This window comes from Cebidichthys violaceus, unplaced genomic scaffold (assembly GCF_023349555.1).
Source record: "Cebidichthys violaceus isolate CVI_PGR_0920_01 unplaced genomic scaffold, fCebVio1.0.p SCAF_17, whole genome shotgun sequence".
Lineage (NCBI taxonomy): Eukaryota > Metazoa > Chordata > Actinopteri > Perciformes > Stichaeidae > Cebidichthys > Cebidichthys violaceus.
This window is the reverse complement of record NW_027176340.1, coordinates 4101649-4128148: the sequence shown is the minus strand read 5'-3', so window position 1 is coordinate 4128148 and position 26500 is coordinate 4101649. Positions and strand designations below refer to the sequence as shown.

At 40.6% G+C, this 26500-nt stretch overlaps 1 protein-coding gene across 1 annotated transcript; it reads left to right on the top strand.

The window, feature by feature from the left end:
* Positions 1-6207: 6207 nt before the first annotated feature.
* On the top strand, positions 6208-19688 carry LOC137873796 (ephrin type-A receptor 2-like). The gene is given in 19 exon segments (XM_068712201.1): positions 6208-6309; positions 6312-6351; positions 6354-6446; positions 7274-7341; positions 8815-9451; positions 13531-13686; positions 13797-14129; positions 14712-14839; positions 14947-15124; positions 15231-15333; positions 15607-15659; positions 15758-15883; positions 15976-16161; positions 16275-16336; positions 16765-16974; positions 17173-17322; positions 17577-17770; positions 18188-18343; positions 18859-19688. Coding segments are annotated over 19 exon segments (3084 nt in total). The 3' UTR covers positions 18968-19688.
* The last annotated feature ends 6812 nt before the right edge of the window (positions 19689-26500 follow it).

Genomic DNA, 26500 nt, shown 5'->3' with positions numbered 1-26500 from the left:
TGACTTCAGCAAATGACTCCTATACCACATGTTATGTTGTAAAGCAACCCGAAAGTGCAATGTGCAAAATAAAATACACATACAACTGACACAGTCTGTTTCAATCGATAGTTGTTTGGTATTATATGCACTGTAGATATTAGATTAATTATGTATTGATATTCGTAACATTGGACATTGTATGGATTCAAAGTAATGGACCAACTTTCACCCTTTCATCTCGTCTTTCTCTGCAAAGTTTTAAAGTCTCTACTTGCAGCGAATATCAGAGTAATTTAAGTCAATAATAGAAAATACTTTGCAAATTTCTCAGTAAAAGAAACGTTTCTTTTAGTGATGGAGTCCAAATGCTCTTTTTAAATCTCAAAAAAAGGTTAAGAGTATTAGATTATTAGATATCTCTGCACTTATTTATATCAGCTGTACTGTAGTTAGTGTCCCTCAGCAGCTGCTGACCCGAGTGTTTTATCCACACAACAGGGACCTCTGTTGGTGTCTGTGTGGTATAGCTGCTTTCTTCTTGAATAATCGCTTCCAAAGTCTGAAGCTCATCAATCAATTGCTCCATCTCCAACTGAAAAATAACAGCTGACCTCAACAAGCTGCCACAGTCTACATTGAACGTCTCCAAATTTTAAAACAGGGATAAAAACAAAAAAATCAGAATAACACTCACTGCTGACTTTGAGTGGATAAACATTTAACTCCTGTTTGCTCTGCATTGTCCAGCTGTCTCATGACATCACACCCTGATTCCAGGCCTACCTCAAACAAAGCAAGTGCCCTTTTGGCCAAATAATGAACCAAATGTTGTTGACCACACTGCCAGTCGCCCTTTCTGCTCCTCCCCTTTCCTCTTCTGAACAGTTGTGGTCGTTACAGCACAGCTCCGTGATCTAACACACATAATGTAACTGAGATGCTGAAATTACACTTTACCTTTAAGTTTTGAAAAAGTTTGTATTCTTAAAATTGTACCGCCACAAATTGTGAGTTACTCTCGTTTTTCTATCCCATTTGTGTTCACATTTGATACGAAAAATATTGGAATTTAGCAGCACAGTAAGTTGTAAAAACAATTTGACCAGGTCCGTTTTGTAGCTATTCTTGAGCGTTTGATTGTATTTGTATTCTATCTTCCTCAACAGCTGTTTCCATAGACAAGAAGGAACGTTCAATAACCATTTTTAAGCAAAAAAAAAAGTCATTTTTCCATACAACAGGTTGGTTAGGAATAAACATTTCATCTCATCAACATGTTTTAGTTTAACTCCAAATTTTAACGTGAGCTACACACAAACACACCCACATGCACAGATCTACACTCACACACACACCACTACCTTACAAACAGCTGTAATGCCTGTGATCACGCTGTATAGCCCTCCCAAGTTGACCGGCCACTGTGAAATGTAAACAGTAAACAGGATGGAGCATCCCCTTTGTGTGTGGACAGGAGGGGTTGGCTGCTGCAGAGAGAATGAGCCCATGCAGAGCATGCTAGCCCAGCTGTCACTGCTATAACTTCAGACTTGAGAGACCACAGGACGCAAGCTGGAGGGCCACTGTGTGTGTGTGTGTGTGTGTGTGTGTGTGTGTGTGTGTGTGTGTGTGTGTGTGTGTGTGTGTGTGTGTGTGTGTGTTGATGGCCCACACCCCCAGGCATTCCCCTCAGCCCCTGGCTTCCTTCCTCCCCTTTGTTAAAGCCTGCGAGGCAGACTTCGTCAAGCTGAGCACACAAACGAATGCATATGAATGTGTGCTGTCATCTTTATTAAGCCCCTTTGCCAACACCCATTACATTTAACACGGGTCTTTACTGAAGGAGATTTCACTTTCAGTCATGCCCTCGTCCCCCCCACTCTTACTTGTCAGACGAGGAGGATTATAGTGACCTCAGTCTGGGATAAGTTCAATACACAACCTGTTCCACACTAATAAGAGTGCATAATAACGAGCAATGAACAAAGGCTGATTTTGTTATGGTTGTTTATGGGTGATTATTTGATACGTGACTTTATAGGCAAAGGTAATTAGTGGTGGTTTTATATTTCAAAAGGTGAGACAATCTTTATTTGGATTCCCACAAAAATATCTGTCTTTACCTGCAGCGTTCACGGCTCTTTGATGAGGTCAGGGCCAATGCAGGAAGCGATGACTGATCAGGGAAAAGCCACAAATAGACTCATCCCATGTGTGTATGACTAATGCTCCGTGTTTTAAACCACATTCCCACATTTCGTCTCCTCATAAGACCAAAAACTTGTCGGAGCGTGTTCCCTCTTTTGTTTCTGAACGCTACGCCGCACACAATGTAGCCCACATAGACAACAGACACCCACCCCCAAATTCCAGTGAAGAGAGGTAGTGTGTTTTTCAGAGGTGGCATGTGGAGCTTTTTAAAACGAGATGACTGAGGATATCGAAAGGGGGGAAAAAAACCAAAACAATGCACAGGCTTTTCAGTCCAGACAAAGGAGCACAGAATGGAGAAGCTTCCACAACATCCATCGTGTTTGTTAGGAACATAAAAGGGTGGTGGTTTGGGATGAGTGTAATTATTAGAGCGCACTATTGTTGCCAGATACTTTACAATGTTTTTTTCGTGGTTTTAAATGGTGGTGAGGGACGTTGTGTACCTGTATTAAAGTTGCAGAGTTTGGTGAACTTGTGTGTAGCTTATCAGTATGGTTTTATATTGTTCCAATACAGGTACAGCAGTGACTCGAACAATGCTGTGGTTGTTGGGCTAAGATATCTCGCGTTTATGTCGTCGCATCTGATTGTTTTTGCCTCGTGTTATCGTAAAGATCGCACACTCCTTTGTGGCTTGTCAAAGTCCTACCTCACATGCTCTTAAAAAAAAAACAACAGGATTATCTAAAAAATGTCTCCTTTCGCCTCGTTCCAGACATCTGGATCAGAGCACATTTCTTCTGTGATCCAGCCTGATCATCAGACTAAAGTTGTCAAGTATTGGAAAGCAGAAAGTCCTTCATTATTTGATAGCAAGCAGAATTTTAAATACTGTTATTTCTAAAGATAGAATAAAGAAATTACTTGATTGAAAATGTATCAAATTATGATACATCACATACTAAGACAAACAGGATTTTTAACACGACAATCTTCTCTATAATGAATACTTTTGGTAGGTATATTTTGTTGCAAATACTTCTATATGTCACTTAAATGTAGGAAATGTAATGTTTTTGTTTTTTTTTGCTATTGGTAATGGTGTGGCATTGCTATTTTACTTGAGTAAATAAGCTGAGTACTTCTTCCACTGCTGATAGTTATGCTGTCAAAAGGTGTAAACAAAGGTGTGAATTCATCATTTCTTAACAAGGGTTTTGGGGGGGCCCCTCACTGAGACGGTGGAATGGTGGAAAACAGCGGGCGTATTTTATGTTGGCAGTACACAATCGCTCCCATCGCTTTCAGTAGTGTTCCACCTCTCTGTTTGCTGATACCGCGAGGCGTGTAAGGAAAGCAGGGGGTGTGAGGGGAGCAGGGTCTGAATGACATGGCGCTGTTGCCTCGGCCTGCTATTCACTGACCCACAAAATGCCGACCCAGCCCCCAGTGTGAAGTACTTTTGTGTAGTCGTCACCCTCAGAAGCCGGGGACCATGGGGAGGGGAGGGGGGGGGGGGGGGGTTTAGGCACCCGGGGGGCTCAGCGCTGATGTGAGGCCGCAGTCTGCTGCTCTCCAGCAGCACGCATGCACTGTTAGGTGGATAAAAAGAAGGCTGTATTGTAAAGAAAGCATTTGCATACTTGTGTGTTAGAGAGGGTGTTAACCTTTGACACCGTCGAGAACTGGCTGACAACAGAAACCACTTCTCAGAGTCTGAGCGTTAACACACTCGAAAATAACACCTTAGCGTACATCAGTGTGTATCAATACTATTGAAGAAAGGGGAGAAAGGGCTGCTTGACTGCTTAAGATGGAAGCTTCCTTCAAGTGGCAGTTCACACTCAAAACAAAGTGTGTCGGATCACTTGCAGGTGAGGGACGTCTGTATCTCAGGTCTTTGTGGGATTGAAAAGCGGATCACATTTGTTTTGCTCAGGAAAGACAAGAAACTGAAATGTAGTTTCCAAAAAAAGAGTTGATATTTGAGAAACAAGTTCAACCTGAAGGAAAGCAAACACATTAAATCTTATCATAACAATAGTGGCGCGTCTGTACTTGCAGTGCATGACTTAATAAAAAGGCGTCGGGTTTCTTCTTCTTCTTCTTCTTCTTCTTCTTCTTCTGTTCTGTTGGATATACTTATCGCGTTAAACTACAATTTGTGTTTGAGAAATTGAAGTATTTGTCATTTGAAGGTCAGAAAGCCATAATTCAGCCCACACTTAACTTGTTAATCTATTATTTCACCAACATCTTTCACTCTGCCTGTTGTATGATTAATGTCCGTGTATGGTAACGTCAGACAAGACAATGTCCGCCTCTTCAGTTGTTTTTTTTTGGGGGGGGGGTCTTTGTCAGGGTGGTTGGCTGTGTTTGGCTCTCAAATCGAGGGGCTCTGCTCTCCAAGTACACGGCGCTTCACAGAGAAGACTTGACTCTGAAATTCCTCCAGATAAGAGTTGCTAGGCGACGCTATTGTCAGATCTTCTTTGTGGTCACATATTCATACCCAAATTGTAAGGTTCTTTATGAGGAGCGTCTCATTAGTAGTCATATATTCATACCAGACCACCCCCTCCCACTTGACCCCTCCTTTACCAGTCGTGGGAAAGACAAGTCCTGGACGAGACGTGGAGGATTCAGGCAATTACTTGGAAGACGGTCAAAAAAGATTGTCCAGCTTTAACACGCTTTCATTTTGAAAGGCTAGTAAAGCCCAAACATATTTGTACTGTATTACTGACACTTGTTGAAACATTTAGCCCGCTGCCACGGCGTAATATCCCAGCATAGATAAAACATCCAAGAAGGTTATTAAATGTACATTTAAACACCAAGTGCAAATGTGATCAAGCAGGACTAGAATGGATCTTTTACAGCCATGCTATGGTTACAGCTTGGTGCTCCATCTTTAATTAAAGTCCCACGTCATGTGCAATACGGTTCAAGCTAAGAAACTCAATGAAAGACTCAAATGAAAAGTGAAAAACTTTATGTTAAAAAAAAGGGTCTGCTTTGTTTCAAAATGCTTAAAGCGGAGCATTTAATAATGTAACTGAGGTCAGAGTATTGCCCCACAATCTCCTCTCCTATGATAAAAATACTAATAAACAAAAAAAGCAAAAAAAAACTATATTGATAAAATATCAATATATTTATTCACCTTGAGAAAATCATATTTGAAATGCTTAAAATGTTTTAAATATTTGAATAACTACCAAGTTTAGAACCATTGTCGTATTGGAAGTAACTATATTTATTCAAATACTGTACTTAAGTACAATTTGATGGTACTTTACTTGAATATTTACAGTACTTTATACTCGACGGAAATGCATATTTTGCTATTTGTTGTACATTTGTTATAGTTGTAGTAACTAGTTACTCTGAATAACTATATTTAATGTAGAACACAGACGATCACATGCTAAATAATGATGAATGGATAAAGATCAAACTACCCAGTATATGCAAAATACTCCACCTCACCAGCAATAACATTAATGTTGGACATGATGCATCTGTAATAAAAACCCATATTACAGACTATAATAGTATGACCCTCTAAAAGAGATGATTCTGCATAACAAGTACTTTAGGATACTTTAGGAATATTTCATATTTTAAAACCTTTACTCAAGTGAGGGTCTAAACACGGAAAACATATAATAATATACTCTGGAAGAGTTCATTTGCATGAATCAAACTCTTGATTCTTGGGGTGTTTCTTCTTCCTCCATCACTGCTTGACAAACTTGCAGAATGTTTAATCAACGACTTAATCTTTTGCATTTAGCTTTTGTTGTCGTAAACATAAGTTACCTAGTGCTGACTTTAATATACACGTGTGTTTGATATGCAAAATATACATGATATTATAGAGTTTGATTAAATATTGATTTATTCATTTAACAAGCACTGTGAAATCAATAAAATGACAGTTTATGAGGGCCTTCATCTTTCTCAATGAAACAGGTGCGGTTAAACCGTCTTGGCCCCGCCCCTACATTACCATATTTGGAGAACTTCAGCATTCCAAAGCACGGGGGGGGGGCGGGGGGCGGAGCGATGACGCCACCTGTTTCTCAATGGTCTGCGGGCTCGTGCTCGTGCTCACTGAGCCGGTAGAGTGAAGTATTTGGAGTAAGTGGAGCTAGTGGGACAGACGGAGAGGAGAGCAGCGGCGCTTTGGGATTTCAAACCACGGCTTGAATAAAAGTTGTGCGGAATCATGGAGCTCCATCGGGTCAACGTGTTCTTCTTTTTATTCATCAGTCAAGTATTTATCAGCCTCCAGTCCAAAGAACGTAAGTTTTTTTCACGCGTTGTGTAAAAGAATTAAGTAGAGCCGAGCTTTACCGGACATCGTGAGTCAGGAGGTTGGAATTTGATAGCCTCAAGTTTTACCTCCTGTTTTAAAATAAAGTAAATGTAGATTTAAAGTGCTAACGTATCGGACTTTATGTTCAATTTTTGTTTTTCATTAAGTGTATAAAACATAGTATAATGTGTTGAATGCCTCTTTTGAAAATATACATTTACCATTTGAACCTTGTTTTAATTAGTTTAAATAGTTTCGATCATAGTTTAAATGTTTGAAAAAATCGGATTATCTATTTGTAACAATAAAAAATACTTTCTTTCATATTTCTTTCTATTTTTTTTGTACTGGCCTTTTGTCAATTTAGGATTAAACGGCACCTGTGAGATGCCTTAACATGTCACACTTCATGTTTCACGTGTGGCGCATATTCATGCAGTTCTCTCGTCATGGTAAATAAACTGCCTCCGCCTTTCTCAGACATTATTAGTCCTGAATCCTGGACCTGGAGGACACGGTCAATGAAGTCCTGAATCAGACCGACATGCCAGATTAGACTGTCAAAGCGTGGCATGTGCCCCTCATAAAGATAATGCACCCCCCCCCCCCCCCCCCCTACGAGATCAAGGCAGAGAATTGTAGAGTCACGCAGTTCAGTCCAAACGTAGTCATTTTATAGTTTAACAGCATAGGACAACAAAATGTATGAGGCCTGCATATATATATATATATATATATCTCAGATGTTAAGATTAGTTGCTTCTGTGCTTGTTGTAACTACGTCATAATATGTTTTTCTGTCTGTCTCTGTAGAAGTATTGCTGGATATGAGAGCTTCGGGATCAGAGTTGGGGTGGTTGACGTTGCCATATGAGAACGGAGTGAGTATTTATACCTCAACAGGCATTTTTCTGAGACTTCAGGTTCAAGACTTGAAACCGTCTCTCTCTGAGTAAGACAACAAATGACTCAAAAGGGGGCAGCTGAAGACTGGTTGACGTGAGGATTTGAATGCTGTTTAGCAACAATAACCGAGGCCTCTTTCTGCTCATTCAGCCCACTAAATAAGCTCTTTCTGGGAGAGATGGAATGAGTGGCAGCTCGATGAGGTTTGGCAGAGCTCAGCTAGTCTTGTGTTAACGCTACCCTTTCATGAAGAACTTATGAATGCCATTAAAATGTCAAGGGTCAACCTACATTTAAATTTACTGTACCGTCGTGCATTTAACACAACCACAGGAGGTTGTTTTTAATTCCAGAAATGAACCGAGGAAGAACATTTTAAGATGTTCTTGTGATTCCTCTCCGAATTTAGAGATAACAGCGGTGAGATGCTATGTGCAGTTGTGGGAAGACATGTAAGTAAAAGAGAAAGGAAAGAATGGTTCATGTGTGGAGAACCATCCCTCTATCTATAGTTCTGTGGCTTTCCAGCTAAAAAAAGCAACAGGACATGGCCGCTTCCACTGTGTGGGCAAAGTTTCTTCTTACGTTCTCAAAAGATCTAAGGGCTCTCGTTTGATCAGATAGGATTTCCCCCTGTCCATCAAACTCCGCTTTGTTCTCTTCCGACTTTCTCACACTTGTAAAAATGTGTTTAAATTCGTACCACTGGTGACTATTTGCTAGGTGTGGTCTTGGCTTCAGAACATTTGAACAGTAGACAATAGCAGTTGGATAGTAATTACAAGTAATTGTCTGAAATGATGTATTAATGCCTCTTAGAGTGCTGCTCTGTTCTAATGGTAGCAATTTAGCTTTCTTGAAACAGTGTAAATCTATACGTATGCCTCTCTTCTCTAACACTTTAAGTTAAGCATTGATGTGCTTCTTGAAACACAGCAGTATAGCCCACCATAGTGCTAACATATGAGGCGTTAAGGTTTAAATGTCACATGGAGGCTTTTAATCTTTCTGCTCGTCAGTGCGTCCCTCTCTTAAAAAGTCTTTAATTGCTGCCAATTTTGCTGCCACTGTGCTTATAAAGCTCATTTAACTGCCGTAAATGTTGGTTGGTAGTCTCGGTAGCATTTGCTGGATCTCGCACACATGCACCCTCGTGTGTCAGTGGAAAACCACACACGTCGCGAGCAACGGCACATGTCCAGGCCAATAATCTTAATGTGTGGGAAAAAAAAAAAAGAGCTCACTTCTGCGCTTTAATGAGCCTCTCAGTCAGCATGAAAGAAGAGGTGTCTCATCAATAAAACTGGTTCTCAGCAAGAACAAAGCCCCCGATACCCTGTACTTATTCCCTGAAAAAAGAGTTTTTGTCCTTTCATTATTGTAGCTTTGTAACAGTGACTTTTGCCCCTAAAACTAATCCCTCTGCTTCATCTCTTTCTGTTCTACAGTGGGAGATAGTCCAGACGGTGGTGAACGGCTCACTTTTCTACACCTACAGCGTTTGTAGCATAGACTCTACTGAACAGGACAACTGGTTACGCACGACGTTCATCCAGCGGCGCCCGGGGTCTACCCGAGTCTCTGTGGAGCTCAGATTTATTGTGCGAGACTGCAACACTTTTGATGGCGCTTCTGTCGCCTGCAAAGAAACCTTCAACCTTTTCATCTCAGAGGCCGACGCCGACGTAGGAACCAACTTCCGCAAAGGTCAGTTCCGCAAAGTGGCCACCATCGCTCCCGACGAGGTGACGCGGGGTCGCGTGCTGAAGGTCAACACGGAGACGAGGGCCGTGGGGCCGCTGTCTCGAAAGGGCTTCTACCTGGCCTTTCAGGACATGGGCGCTTGTGTGGCTCTGCTGTCTGTCAGGGTGTACTACAAAACATGCCCGTCCACGGTGCAGAGCTTGGCGGCCTTCCCGGAGACGGTGGCGGACGCTCTCAGGGAGGTGGAGGGAGCCTGTGTGGAGAATGCCGTCAGTCAGGCCACCCCACGCATCTACTGCACCGCCGATGGTGAATGGGTGGTACCCGTGGGTCAGTGCCAGTGTCTCGCCGGCTACGAAACCACCGGGGAGTCCTGCCAAGGTAAGCACTAAAGTATGCCACGCACTCAGCTGAGGGGTGTATGCGTTGCCATGCGAGTTGTAGTAAATTAAACTCCTCCAACCACTACTTTGGTAGTGAGGAATGAGCACAGAGGAATGTTAATTGCGTAGTTTGTTTGGAAATCTATCACAAGAACACTCCGTCATATCAGTGTTAAAGTGGGTCCGAGAGCATAGGTGGAGCGTCGGGAAGGGAGGAAACAGACAAGATGTACTAAACCCGTTTGTTTTGTTTCGATTTCACGGCAACCACAGATTGCTTCATGTGATAGATGGATAAAAATTACTGGGGGAATTTCAACAGCTTCCAGGCGATGCCTCATCCCTCTACCTGTTGGCCAACAGCACATTCTTTCCACTGCCTTTTTTTTTTTTTCTGGAATGGGGCCGGGCTGAGGCACACTTTTATGGATAGGTCGATGGCTGCTGGTGATAATGTACAGCACAAGAAGCTGTGACCCGACGGCCACACTACATCGTTCTAAGTCCAAGTCTGTCGTGTATTTGCACTGGAGATTTGACAACATACACTTAAAGATGTCAGTTTGTGTCCTAAATTTCACTATTGACACTATTGTCCCACAAGTCACTGCTCAGTATGAAGAGCTAATTAAAGCTGGAAAAGAGCTAAAACTAAAACAATGAAGTAGTGAATACTTTGGAATAGATTTAGCTTTCTCTTTGGAAGAGATTCATTCACTTAAGTAGTAAAATACACTAATTTGTTGTATGCAAACTGCAAAAGCTGTGTACTACAGTGCATACTGTATAGTGTTGCTATGTGGTAGCCTTTGAAAAGGGAAAACTTTTAAGGGAAAAGTTTTTTAACTATTCAGATATTTATAAAAACAAAAAATCTAGAATTATAGCAGTTGGGGAACATACTTTTGAAGTTTTGTACTTTTGCCTATTTATATGAGTGACACCTAAAATAAGGTAGAATATGCAAAAACTTTGCAGTGTCTAAAAAAAGCCAAGTTGATTTTTACAGTAAAGGACATATCTGCGGTGTTCCTATTGAGTGGTCTCCTGTTTGTGTGGAATTTGTCTTCCCCGGGTGTGGTGTGTGTGTTGGGCTGTCTGGAGGAAACGTGGGAGGAGAGAGGCTACAGAAAGGAGAGGAAGGAGGGAGGGAGGAAGGGCACAGTGTGCTGCCTGCCGGGTCTTCTGAAAGGAATTCTTTCACCCTCGCGTCACCTTACAGCACTGATTGACGAAAAAGAAGGGACCGTGTGAATGTGTCAGAATAACTACCTGAGTGGTGTGTCTTCTCTTCCTCAAGTATTTGTTTTGCACCAGTTGCTAAGGCGACCGGAACCACAGATTACAGGGACGGGGCCGACACGCCTACAGGAGGTTAGACTGAGTCAGGCTGTGGTCTGTCCGAGGCACCTTGACTGGCTGGGCTTGGTCTCTTTTTAGACTCATTCCTGTAAGACGGCAGATCATTCTTACCAGCTTAAAGAAATAAGCCTTTAGTTAATAGACAGGAAATAGTAAGCGACTATTTTGATGGTTGATTCATCCTTTAAGTCCTTTTGTCAACTAAAAATACAAAGAAATAGTTTCCAACCTTTCAATAGTTTTTTTTCTCTGTGTTGTTTATCACTCTAAGCCGAATATCTTTGGCTTTGGCGCTGTTAGTCAGACTAAATACGCATTATTCACTATTTTGTGACATTTATAGACCGAATGAATAATCTATTAGTTGCAATATTAATAGTTATATTGTTAGTCACAGCCCTACATGCCTTTTGATAGATAAGTACAGTGGGTCATAGAGCAAATATTGTCCTGCGGTTGTAAAAATGGATAAAAAGAGGAATGCAGGGAGGAAGTCATGGCGGAAGATTGTTTCAGTCTTTGAGGTTTCTGACAACAGGCGGACTCTGAGCCAATCACCCGAAACGGAAGTTGGCAGAGGAAGACAGGAAATGTTTATGATTCGGGTAAAAAAACTGTGATTCCAAAGTCTGGAGGATGACCTGAGTATTAGGATGCAGGAAACACGTTTTATTACAGAAGTTAAAACACGGTGAATAAGTTGTAGTTTGTTCCAACGCCCTATTTCCACTTCACAAGAGAAAGTGGGGTCCTTAAAGGCTCGTGACCCGCATGTGCATTCCACTGAAGAGCACAACTGCTGTGGGAAAAGGAAGTAAAGCGACATGAGGAGGAATGCTGACTGACAGAAATAAGAAGGTTGTCCTCGCTCGGAGTCGGAGGGTGGGGAGTCAGTCGACAGTTGGTGCATGAGGGTGGTTAGCTTCGTGGCTGCTTAGTTAGGTGTGGAGTGTAATTTAGTCAAGAGGATTAGTAGAGCAACAGGACAGCTGTTAGCCAATGACATGCCCCGCTTTGCCTCTCTTTGCTCTTTCATCCGGTTGTTAACACACGCAACGAGCTCGCTAATCCATGTTCCCACTCATTAGAACAATGGGCCGACACAAAGAGCGAAAAAACAGATTCAATTAACAGATGCGCCGGAGTGGAACTTAAGTCCTTTTCACGTGTGTGTCGTAGCCATAGAGGAGCGTGGGACGATCAATTCACTCAAGAGGGGAAAATTCAAAGTTTGGGATCAAATGAAGGCAATATTTCAACCCTTTTTTCCTAGATTGTCAAAACAACGCAAAAAAACTTGAATTCAAAAATAAATATGAGAATCCATCGTTGCCAAAGTTTGCATGAACAATGTTTATAGTCATGCACTGCACACATGCCGCCATTTGGGAGCTGGATAAGGAGTAAGCCAACATATTTATGGCACCACTCTGTCCAATCTCAGAGACAATAGATGAATAGGGCTGGAGTTTCTTTGGTACGTGACAGAGGTCCTGCTGCTGCAGCTCAAGATGAAATGAGCTGGCCCCCTTTTCTTATGCGAAAAGACCTCAGCTACACCCCCACTGCTGCCGAGTGACTCCCCAGAGAGAACTTCTGTTGGTGCTCCAGACCTTTACCCCCATCCCCCATCCATCCATCTATTCATCTTCATCCCTCCGACTCAAACTCAACCTGCTCCTTCTCCTCCACTGCGGCACTACTTGGAGTGCAAAGGTCTTTCCGCCTGAATGGCGAAGTAACGTGACCGCGTCTTTAATCCAGGGTTCACTCGACCTCTTCTCACGGCCACCAGCACAGGGGCCAGATGAAAGCCTCCTCCAGTCAGAGACAGCAGAATGAAAGTGGAGAGAGGAGATCTTTCATAAGATCCATACTTTTATGTTTTTCTTTTTTTTTTTTTTTTTTACTGTGCTGGAGCCCTTTATCACCTCACAAAGTATGTCCGTTTCCATAAACACACTGAAAATCATGCTCGTCTCCAGCAGCTTTTCCTATTTCCTGATTCTCTTGTCCTCCTAGCTATTCAACCTTGGATGCTGTAATTTGCGATTGGTGTCGGGGGTTAGCGGAAGGAAGGAAGGAAGTAAGAAAGAGAGGAAACATCAGCCTCAGACTGAATTGCAGCTCCTGCGTCCTGGTTTCTGTCCACTCTGCACGTTCATTAACCTCCCGTGCCCTGGAAGACTGTTTATCCGTGCGCTGAAATGTCCATCACAACTCTCCAGCAGTGTCCAGGGTTTCCTTTGGCGAAAACACCAATATTATCTGCCAGAGAATATGAGCCGAAAGTTCACGGGGGGGAAAGGCAGATCGGATCACCTGATGGATTTAATGCTCTGCTGTCATCCGGTTGACACTGGCAGTGTGACCTGAGATTAGGCCTTTAGGCGAAAAAGGCGAGTAGAGGCAGATCGTCAGGGAAATCCCTTTTCATTCCTCTGGATACAAAGCCTCAGTGATTATAGGTTACTCGCAACAAAAGCTTCCTGTCGGGTGGAACGGACTGGTATTACAGAGACAGCTTCATTGTTTGCATTTAGATCAGTCATCCCTTCCTGTGTTTGTCTGTTTCAGTTATTCCTAATGTCAAACTTAAACACACACACACCTTCTCTCTCTCTCTCTCTCTCTCTCTCTCTCTCTCTCTCTCTCTCTCTCTCTCTCTCTCTCTCTCTCTTTCTTTCTCGCTCTCTCTCTCTCTCTCTCTTACAGAATGCAAACCAGGCTACTTCAAGACATCTGTATCGAGCGAGTTATGTCAGGTGTGTCCTGATAACAGCAAGCCCTCCGCAGCCGGCGCCACCGAATGTCAATGCGAGGAAGGTTTCTTCCGCTCCCCTTCAGACACTCCTACGTCACCCTGCTCTGGTAACAACCACACTCACTGTCGTAGTACTGACAAAGTCACATTTTGGCTCATTACAGGCGGGTGCAGAATATCAGGCTAACTGTTCTGTGTCCTGTACTTCCTCCCCAAGCTCCACCCAGTGCCCCTAGTGACCTGACCTCCACCACCCTGTCGGCACAGGGCAAGCTGCAGCTGGCCTGGAGCCCACCGCTGGTGACCGGGGGCCGCAGTGACCTCACCTACAGTGTGGTGTGCGAGCACTGCGACGAGGCCCTGTGCGTCCCCTGTGGCGAGAAGATCCGCTTCGAGCCAGGTCCCACAGAGCTGCGGGACACCACGGTCGTCGTCAGTGACCTGGATTCTCATCTGAACTACACGTTCACTGTCGAGGCTCACAGCGGCGTGTCCCAGTTTGGTACCGACAGGCCCATCGCAAGCATCACCACCGCTCTGGACTACACAGGTGAGCTCGATCACACCAAAAGCCTTTTCTCTGTGCTTTGATTTGATCCCAACTTTAAACTCAACTGCTATATGTGTGATAATAATAATAATAATAATAATAATAATAATAATTGCGAAATCAAGCAAAAAAACCTTGTTAAAACCCAATATGTAGAAAAGTATTGAAGTGGTAACCCTTTCCTTTGCAACAAACAGAACATGTACATTTGGCAAAGAAGTGACCATAAAATGTTATTATGCCAAATTGCGAGTTACTTAATTTTTCTTAAATAACTCTTATGAACCATAATTGGTAAAACATTTTTTTAGCGAGTAGTTATTTGAGCTATTTCAAAAAAATGATCTGTTGTCTCCAGAACCCTAAACGGACATGTTTAGACATTTAGATATTTAGACATTGTTTCATGTAAAATTGTATTTGCTACTGAAAGCCATTGTAGAAAAAGAAGGGCTTACTACACAAAGAGGAATTCAGTCTGACCCACTGAATCCCAAAGGCTTTTATTTCCAAATCTCCTTTCCAAAGACTATGATTAGTCACTAACCATTATTTTGCTTTCTGTCTCTCGCCGACCGTTAGATCCCCCAAAGGTGACGTTGATCCATCTGGACGATCGCAGCCCCACCAGCTTGTCTCTGTCCTGGACTCTGTCTCGCAGGCCTCCAGCCCACATCAATCACCGCTATGAACTTATGTACCGCAGAAAAGTAAGACAGAGTGCTTTGTGCTCCTTTGTCTCCCCTCCCCTCGTTCAAAGTTGAGGCTGTAAATTGTTCCAAAATTATTCTAATCCACCCACTTTCCTTTTTGGCAGGATGATGAGGGCGAGCGTGATGTGACCACCTACACGGTCCTGATTTTGGAGAAAAGTTCCGTCCAGATTAGTGATCTCACCCCAGACACTACTTACATGTTCAGGGTCCAGGCACTGAGTCCTGAAGGAAACCCCGGCAGCTACAGTGTGGAGCACGAGTTCCTTACCTCGCCATTAGGTACCAGCAGCCTTAAAATCTCCAGCAGATGAAACTAGTCTCTCCATATAAACTCTTATTTCACATATTGAGTTGCTAAATGTGTCTTTTTCGGTGATTTGCACAGCTGAGTCTCAGATCCAGAACAACTCCACCATGGTGATGGGAGCTGTTGTTGGAGTAGCGATCATTCTGCTCGTTGTGGTGGCCGTCCTGCTGCTGCGTAAACGGTTGGTAACAACACGCTTCATGTCCACATCCAACGCCTGCGTCATCCAGATAAATGTTATCTACAGACCTGCAAACTGTGTGATTATGTGCCACAAGCTCGAGTAAATTAAAGATTTTCCAGTAGGACGGCTCAGGGAGGGTTTATCAGTAATAGCTGGTGCTGCTATTGAACATAGCTTTGGTCTTTTTCAGCAGAGACTGACCTGCAATTACTAAAAAGCCGGTCTATAGTCTGTTTAGTCCTGTAGTGATTATTCGTGTTTTCCTCTCAGGAGACTGAACTCTCGCGGCAGGGGAGGACCTGAAGATCCCTACTTCTCATCAGGTTAGAAAACCATTCTGTACACGCAATAATACTAATAATACTAATAGTTAATTATGTTAATATTCAGCCTACTATTCTGGTCATCATTTCCTCCATAGATCAACTCAAGCCTCTGAAGACTTATGTTGATCCACACACGTATGAGGACCCTAACATCGCCATCCAGAAGTTTGTCACAGAAATTGACCCCACTGCCATTAGCAAACAGAAAGTCATCGGTGTTGGTAAGTGGTTTATTTTATCACCTGTCTTCCATTTAATCAAATCTCAGAGCGCAGTTTCTCACGTTTCCTCCTGCTGTCCGTCTGCCGATCAGGAGAGTTTGGCGAAGTGTTTTGGGGCGTGATGAAGACTCCCAAGCGAGAGGAGGTGGCCGTGGCGATCAAGACCCTGAAGCCGGGGTACTCTGAGAAACAGAGGCAGGACTTCTTGAGCGAGGCCAGCATCATGGGTCAGTTCTCGCACCCGAATATCATCCGCCTGGAGGGAGTCGTCACCAAATGTGAGTCGATAACCTCAGACAGAAGTCAAAACAATCATTCTCAACTCATTTGTATCAACTGCTTGTATACTTTGCTTTCACTGAGCATCCGTTTTTTTTGTTTGAATTTTCAGTCAAGCATGCCATGATAGTGACAGAATACATGGAGAACGGAGCTCTTGACACATATCTGAAGGTAGGTGCATGCATTTTGTTGCAAACAGGAAGGTCACATGACTTGAAACTTTATATTTTTTTGTCCTTAATATAACTTAAGGGTGCAAAATGTCTTGAGCTTAACGTTCCTTTTTGCGTCATTGTGCAAAGAACCTTGGAATTGTGTTTCTGCATATTTATTTACATTGGATCCTATTAAAGTGGTGGCATTGATTTTTTTTTTACATTGTACAACATGTTGAACTATTCCTTTTAACACATTACATAAAGTTTGTATTTAAGAGTATGTTCGACTGTAATTTATGACAGAACCAAAATCTTGTAACAATTGTTTAAAAGAAAGAGTTATTTAATAATAATACTTTAATTTTATACAGCGCTTTTCGAAATACTCAAAGACGCAGAGACAGACAGAACAAACATAATAGATGTATTGTTTTCCTTTAGGACCGTGATGGAGAGATTCCATCATATCAACTCGCGGGGATGCTGCGTGGAATAGCTGCTGGCATGAAATACCTCTCTGACATGAGCTACGTCCACCGGGACCTGGCAGCAAGAAACGTTTTGGTTAACAGCTGCCTGGAGTGTAAAGTGTCCGATTTTGGGCTGTCGCGTGTGCTGGAGGATGATGCCGAGGGCACCTACACAACGAGAGTGAGTCTAACAGCTGCATATTTAACAGCCTAAAAGCATAGAGAGAACAACCCTTTCTTTTTCTGGCAACGAATGCCAGACTGCTAATGGTATTTTCACTCTCAAGTGTCCAATCTAAAGTGTTGGTCTTTCAGCGCTTTGTTTTTTCCACTCCCTTCTCACATTTAACATGATTTGGTAATGTTTTTCTTCTGTCAGGGAGGTAAAATCCCCATCCGCTGGACGGCCCCCGAGGCCATCGCTTACAGGAAATTCACTTCAGCCAGCGACGTGTGGAGCTTCGGCATCGTCATGTGGGAAGTCATGGCATTTGGAGAACGGCCCTACTGGGACATGAGCAACCATGAGGTATGTCCACCTCTTGCTGGTTAAGATGAAGGATTGTTTTAGCCTGTGTAGGTCAGACTTTAATGTGTATAACCACTGAGAGTCTGCTGGGTAGGTGGTGGTAGAAAGTTGCCTGACGTCCAAAATAGTTTCCCACCGTCCTCTTTAAATTTACTGTTGATGTCAACAAACGAACACGGCGCTTTTTCCAGACTGTCCGTCAGCACACTCATAAATATACTTTAGATCTAAGAGCTGCCTTCCCTCTTCCTCAGGTCATGAAGGCTATCAACGAGGCCTTCAGGCTTCCTGCTCCGATGGACTGCCCATCCGCCATCTACCAGCTCATGCTCCAGTGTTGGCAGCAGGACCGCTCCAAACGACCTCGCTTCACAGACATCGTCAACATTTTGGACAAATTGCTCCGAAGCCCAGAGTCTTTGAAAACCATCGCTGACTTTGATCCACGGTATGAACTTTATTTTCATTGAAGTTTTATGATTTGGTAACAAAGTAAAAGAGACTAAAGAGACTACTATAAAAGACACTAATCCTCTCGGGTGAATAATGAATTGTGTGGAGAATTACACAACTTAAACTCGATATTTATAAACCCTTGTTGTGTGTTAATAAGTACATGAAACTGATATCCATCTTCTGTTTAAATTCCAAGATATGTCTCTAACTTTTTTCTTTAACTAGAGCTGTATTAGTCTTGGTATTTGCCATTAGAAAAATGACAAATTATTGAAACATCTCTGGAAACTGTCCGCATTGAGTTGACGGTAACATTGGTTCCCTCTCGCTCAAACATCCTCACATGCGCTCACTGAACATAATGTGGCAGCGAACGATGAGTAATCCAAACGTGCTCTGTTCCTCGCAGCGTGTCCATCCGCCTGCCCAGCACCAGCGGCTGTGACGGCACCACGTTCAGGTCGGTGCCCGAGTGGCTGGAGTCCATCAAAATGAACCAGTACAACGAAAGCTTCGCTCGCGCTGGGATCACCACCATGGAGCAGGTGCTCGCCTTGAGGCATGAGTAAGTGCACACATGGCACAGGTGCAGCTCGGGCCGTGCTGCGCTGATGTTATCTGGCACCAGGCCACGCTTTGTAGTAACACAGAGGAAGTATTGAGCTCTCAGCTTGAACATTTGTCAGCCAGTTTGTGAATGTTGAAATGCTTCACTCTGCCACGTCATTCCTGTCATTCTCTACTGCCATAGCTTCAACAGCAGTGGCCTTTTTTAATCTGATGCACCGTCACAGTCCTGCCCAACATTTTCTCAGTTAATTGTTAATTCAGTACTTTAATCAATCTATTTAAACCATTTATGCATTGCTTTCAGATGCAATATGTGCATATTGTTTTCCGACTAGAACGCAATTCATATTTTATTTAATTAGTTTAGATTCTCCCCAATTGGAATCAGTACTTTACAAGGACCTCTGTAGTCTCTTTATGCAAAAAAAAAAAAAAAAAGAGTCCATAATGTTTTTAGCGTTTTTTTTTTTTGTTTTTTTTTAAACGGTATCATTGATCTTGTCCTTTCAGAGACATCAGGAATATTGGAGTGCGGTTGCCCGGCCACATGAAAAGGATAGCGTACAGCATCCTGGGTCTGAAAGACGAGACCAGCTCCCTCAGCGTGTTTGCAGTGTGATCTAAGCATTCCTCCAAATCTGAGAGCACTGACCGGCCACGCCATTTCACTCACGGAACGAGGACGACTGAAGATGAAACTGAGCTACACTGCAGGGGGTTTGTTTTGTGGCGTGACTGAAGAGGATCCTCCAAGCCACTCAGAAAGGACTGAGACCAGAAACACTTTAGTACTTTGTGATAACAGAAGACAAATAATTTATCTTCATGTAAAAATGTTTTATATGTTGAACATAAACATAAGTTATGTGATGTAGTAAATAAAACAATTCTAAGAGTAAGTGCAAAATGTGAGACAACGTGAGAGTGCTTGGTTTGTATTTACTGAACGACTGAAAAATGTAATGCTCTTTACCATTTAAGGGCGTTTTCTTCCAAGCACTCACTTTATCCTGCCAGTGTTTCTGGATCTTTAAATCTCTTTATTTTTCTACATGTTTTATGATCAATCAGACTTGCTTTTAAATTTGGAATTATATTTCCACTCAGGGCAAAGAATCACACATTGTTATGATTTGTAGTTGGTCTCTGTATCACATGATGCATTTTTTTTCCTCAAGTCTTGTTTGTTTACATAATGTCTTAATACGGCTGTCCATTTTTTTATTTAATATTTATTTTATTTTGTATTTATGGCATTTGTTACATGATGAATAACTGATCTGGGGCATATTTGCCAGGCAGTGTATTTTTGTGTTTAAATAAAATCTGTTTCCACATTACTGGATCACTTTCTTCTTATGTAGTCAACAGGTATTTGTTTCAAACTTTTCCATAATGAAATATCTCAACAACTGTTGCATGGATCGCCATGAACTTTGGAACAGACGTCATTAACATTTTTATGGTGAACCCTACTGACTTTGGTGATTTCCCCCGACTTTTCATCAAGCATCACTAGCAGGTTGATATTTGTTGTTTTGTGGTGAAATGTCTCGTTGACTATTGAATGGACTGCCATTAAATTTGTTCCAGACATTCACAGTCTTTGTGAACTTTGGTGAGTCCACAAATTTACTTCTAGCACCACCATCAGGTCAAAAATGTAATTTGTCCAATTATTCGGTTTATGACCAAATCAAATGATCGGCATTTCCATCAGCCACAGCTGTACTTTGTAACTATTAGCATGCGATTGTGAAACTAGGATAGTAACAGTGATAAGAAACACCGATATTCTTTAAGATGTACAGAAATGACAGCCAGTAAAAAAAAAACCATTATAAATACTTAAAGCCTAAATGTTGAACAAAATAAAAACTGTATTCTGTACATCTTTCAAGATCACTTTTCATACACAGTATGTGCTCAGTCAACAGTAGAAGTGACCTAATTACACCACTCTCACACAAACAAACTTTGCAGTTCTGCAACACATAGCTCTTAACACCTTGTGCCAAAAACACGATAAACTTTCCTAATATAGGTTGCCAAAGGCCTTTCTTCTGACGCCACTCTCAAGCCAGTTGGCACGTTTACTTCACCAAGATGAAAATCCAAATCAAATTCCAGACCTCAACTGTATTGACCTTATTGAACAGTTTGGTTTTCTTTACAATTTAGCACTCCAGCCTCACAAAGCTTCTTTTAGGTGACGTCTGCCATCCAGACGGAGCTGATCAACCTCGGTGACTTTGCCAAGGTGGAGCAGAATGTCACACCTACACACAGCTGTGCTCCATCATATCACAGTCACTAAGACATGTTAAGTTCTGGAAGGTTTTCACTGGGATGCATTAGTACGGTGTCATTTCTGCGACAACCATGACTGATATAGCTGTAAAACAAAACGCTAAAAGCTACTTTATTGCGTCATGTCGACACTTTTATTATAAGTTGTGAATGATGGTTAATTTAACTTCCCACCTGATAATTATAGCTTATTTCTTCACAGTGACACAGCTCAACGCTCCTTTCTCACACAAACACAAAGACTCACAGGCTCCTAGTCTGGGGTGTGGCTAGACATTTCGAACCAGTTGACCAACAGTTGAACAACCGCTCTGACACATTGAATATCCACAATGCGTGTCATGTTCCGGTGCAGCTGAATCATTCAGGCACCCACCCAACCACACACACACACACACACACACACACACACACACAAACACACACCAAGTGGGACTAAGTAACACGTTCATCAGACACAAGGAAGATTAGAATGACCTATCTTGGATCCATGCTGTAGATACAGTCGGAAAGATAGACAATCCACTTCCTCAGCCTGTATGGAGAAAGGTCAAAGTCTTTTCTCTGAAGATTCAGGATCACCTCAGCAGACATGTAGAGACAGAGAATGTATAGGTCAGAAAAATAAAGACTGATTTATATATATATATATATATATATATTCATTTGTTTCCCTTATAATAAAAAGCATGTTTGGCCTGTTTTTTAAACAAAATCAGTAAATGTTAGAAACCCGATGACTGGCCTTTTCAGTGTGTGCCATGTAGTCATCAAGCCAGCAATGTAGTTTATAAGCTGTACATGTTTTTTTTTTGTTTCAGGCCACTCATATCCTGTGGGAACGATCCAGGTCACTGGAGACATTTTCCAGTTCACTGTCGATGTGAGTGAAGCTTCTCCGCAGTATGATATCCTCACATCTTCCAACAACCTCATAGAGGTGAATGCTGAGAAGGTGAGCCATGCAGTAAGCCTGGTTTAGAAAATCTATAGTGACCACAAAACCGTAAAGAGGCTTCAGAAGAATACTATATTAGATAATTTGAAATAAATAAGAAATTCAGCAGAATAGAAATTAATTATACTAAATTAGTAAAGTTATAATAATGGCTTGAATCAGATGGATTACTGGAGCTGGATTACAGAACATCTCATGTAACTTTGAGTTAGGCCAAAATCTTGAGTTTTTAAACTGTAATTTGACTGACGGGTTAGGCTATACTTCAAAATTTGAGAGAGATCTTTTGACTTTACATAGTTTAGTTAACCACCCCTGCAATTCACAGGAATATTATGAGCGTGTCAAAATATGATGTTAAAGAAAAGGTTTCGGAGAGATGAAGATGATTTTCACACTACCACTCTGATACATGTGAGAGGTCACAAGGTCATTAAAAAGAGTAAAAACTAGTTTCTGACTTATCTCCATGCAGAGGCTCAGTAAATGTGTCCGGTCCTGCAGCATATTTTCTGTACACCATCAACACACCTTGCTTTAATGTGCAGTGTGAGGTTGTGTCCTTTGTTTCTTGTAATATTGTCACTGTTTATTTATTGTCTTCCACACTAAGACATTTCTTTGTCGTCTGACTCAGTTCGATAGTAATCAGTAGATACAAACTGCATGTTGTACCCTCCCATATGTTTTCTCACAGCATCTCCTATTCAGCTAAAACTTCAGAACAAACGTGTAATACTTTGTTCACTGAGTAACAACCTCTGTCACCCCTCAAATTCAACCAGAGTAACCCCTATTCAATCAACATCAATATCCTCTTATTATACTCGAAACAAATTGTGTGCGTTATTATACCTTTGGAAAATAAAACAAAGCACAATGTGATTTATGTTCACAAAAAGTATTAAAACCCTTGAATGTTTTTATTTTACAACATTTTGTGGCGTATTCACATAAAGACAATTTAATTTCTTGATCTCAAATCTTATTAAAATTGTGAAGTTAAAAAAAGTTTCATATAAACACTGATGAAAGGCCGAATCTAGAAAACAAAGAAAGAAAACTATCAAAAATAGAGTTCTTTAATACACATGGATGTGAAAAATAATTATTAGTTCCATGGCAGAATTCATACGCTTTATATTATGTATTTTCAAACAAGGTCCATTTCGTGTGTGTTTCCACGTTATTGGTGGAAAATGGTGAAAAAACTACAAACACTTATTTCCACTAAACCCACTGAGGAGAGGGGACCCGGTTCAACACCTCTGGAGTCTCAGCAGGTTTACAAGGGCGGGCCACGGAGCTCCTCCTCCTCTTCTGGGCGCTTGCGGGTCAAAGTCTGCACCTGGTGAGCAACGCATGAGAGGATGTCAAACTAAAACCTGGTTTGCGTGCGGAGACTCTCCTTCCTCTCTGGTTGTCCTGCAGGTGGACGGGAACATCGCACTCTAACGACACACAGAATGAGGCTCCACTACAGTCAAAGAAACATCTGGAATTAGACATTTATTGTCACAATCATAATCAGCCAATCATAATCAGCCTATCAGTCCATTCAACCCTTGAAAGAGTCATGGAGGCCAGATTAAGTTAGCAGGAGGCCCCAGGGCTACAACGAGCTGCTCCCCCTATTGACCTCTGATCCTCACACTCTTACACAGTGTGGACGGGTTTTCTGTGCTTTATTTTAGCTGGTTTCAGATTTGCTGGTAGCCTGATTAAAAACATGATTACAGGAATATGCAGCATGTTCTCATAAAAACTGGAAGAGTGAAGGAGTTAAAACCTCTTCAAGACAGAACCTCAAGCTCTGATAACAAAGCAGGACCCTCCTTACATATAACCTTATATATAGTATTTACATACTGTAGGAAAATATAATTTTCAGATAATATTTACATTAAAAAATATAAAAGTTCAAGTACTTTATAGTTGAGAGCCTACTTTTAATTGGCTATATTTAAACATCCAACATCAATGTGTCTGAGGCGATGTTTATGTTGAAATGAGGATCGTATATTAATGAAGCGCTGAGATGTAATCTAGCAACAATGGAATCCTTCACGTCCATTTTGTTTTCACAGTCACATCTATATATACATAATTGTTGTATATTTACATATTATGTATGCATATTTTGTTTTTTATTACAATATTTTATTATTGCTTTTATCTCAGTTATCATATCGAGAACCTCTTTATGCAAAGAGCCAAACTGATGACTTTTAAACACAAAGTGGTGATCTACATAAAAACTGTAACTCTGAAACAGTTTATGAAGTTTTGATAATTATTCATAACTTCATCACCACTGTCATACATCTTAAATGTATGGGAACACAATCAGAGATGGGCAGTATTTTGATTACTTGTATTTGAAATACGTATTTCAATTACTTTTGAGAATTTTGTAATTTGGATTTGATAGGGCCGATAAAAAATCTAACTTTTGTAACAAAATACTTTAGAGTGGGAGTAATTTCGTATTTAAAATACTCAAAATACTTTCTCCACGAATCAAAAAACAGTCTTCAGATCTGGTGATGGTTATAATATCAAGCTAGCGATCGATGCTAACATGCTAATGACGCTAGCATGCTGTCTAGGCTAGTGCATAGCCAGTGTTTAGCAAGTTAGCTTATCAGTGGAGTAGCTAGCTGTAGGAAGAGGGAGATTGGGAGCTTGTATGTTCATGATAACCTTATCAAGAGACGTCTGACCATCTAATCTTGCACTGTATTACAAGTTATGCTGTATCTTCTCAATGTGAATGTCATAATGCCATATCAATTACTGGCAGATAATATAGTTCACAGTTAGCCAGGCTATGACAGTAGATGTCCATTTGTTAAAAAAATTTGTAATTTATTTAGGCTCTTTATCTGTGTACAACTGGTTTTAATTCTATATTTTGCTTTTATAGTATACATAGGCCTAATGTGTGATGCTATTCATATGTGATGAATATGTTCTTGTTGATACAAAGCCAAAGTGTATGGGCTGTTAAGTCCCATTAATAAATATATATATATACATAATCAATCAAGTTGTTATTTATATATACATATATATATATATATACATATATATATATATATATATATATATGTGTATGTGTGTGTATGTATGTGTGTGTATATATATATAACAACTTGATTGATTATGTATATATATATATATTTATGTATATATATATTTATTAATGGGACTATAATATATATATCTCCTGAATGCTCTGCTATACCAAATTGTGAGAAAACGGAAAATCCAGAAAATGTTTTTGCTATATTTTAAATACAAAATACATGTATTGTATTTTGTTACATTTTCTGGCACCAGTATTTTGTATTTTATTTATTTTAATACATTTATTTGAGGGGTATTTTGTATCAAAATACATTTTGATGTATTTTTGCCCATCTCTGGACACAATATGGTTAAAAGTAAAAGGTGTATTTGTAGGTTTTTGTGTCAATGACTTCATCAATAGATTATTTTCATCACCCTGTTTTTAAATGTTACTCTTTTTAGAGAGAGCACGGTGCTTCACGGTTAGAGAATCACATCGCTGGTGATCAAACCGTAACATGTATCACCTGCATTAACTTGTCACCTGCGTATGCTTTTAATATCATAGCACCATCTTGTGGTTGAAATAAAAAATACAGCAAGTTGTATCTAAACTAAATAGCTGAGATGATTTTCTCAGAGATTTACTTTAATTTTGATGAGTCCTAATTTAAAATGGATTGTATTTAACACAACCACTGTGGTCATTACATCACAGTTTGGGGCTGATCTGTAATATTTGTCTTGAGTTCAGCGGTGAGTTAGAAAAGCTGGAAAGAATTCCAACTCTCCCTTTGACACAAATTTCATTTCTGGATCAATCAACTTTTTTGAGATTATCCTATAGGACGCCTTGTTATAAGGCTTTATAGATACATTGTAATGTGTTATGATTGTGCTTATTAAGCATTATAGACATTACTTTCATATATGAAAGACATGATGATGATGAAAGACATGATGATGTATTATTTTACAGTGAAAAGGTTTACACGTACACAGAACGTGTAACCTGCGTGTAACTGCATGTAACCTGCAGGTAACCTGCAGGTGGAGGTTGGAGGTGAAGGTTTTTCTTTTCCAGAAAGGTTTTTCTTTCTTCGGGGCAGCCTCACGCTAACTGAAGGAAAGATCCTTTTCCAGAATAATATATATATATATATATATATATATATATATATATTTTTTTTTATATATATATATATATATATATATATATATATATATATATATATTTATATATATATATATATATATATATATATAAATATATTTAAAATATAGGAAATACTTTTTCTGGATTTTCCGTTTTCTCACAATTTGGTATAGCAGAGCATTCAGGTTTGGGCTATATACTGTGTATATATATATATATATATATATATATATATATATATATATATATATATATATATATATATATATATATATATATATATGTTTATATATGTGTGTGTGTATATATATATATATATATAACCTGAATGCTCTGCTATACCAAATTGTGAGAAAACGGAAAATCCAGAAACGTTTTTGCTATATTTTAAATACAAAATACATGTATTGTTTTTTTTTTGTTTTGTTACATTTTCTGGCACCAGTATTTTGTATTTTATTTTAATACATTCATTTGAGGGGTATTTTGTATCAAAATACATTTTGATGTAAGTTTTTCTTTCTTTGGGGCAGCCTCACGCTGCGCTGAAGGAAAGCTCCTTTTCCAGAAAGGTTTTTCTTTTTTTGGGGCAGCCTCATGCTGCGCTGAAGGAAAGCTCCTTTTCCTGAAAGGTTTTTCTTTTTTTGGGGCAGCCT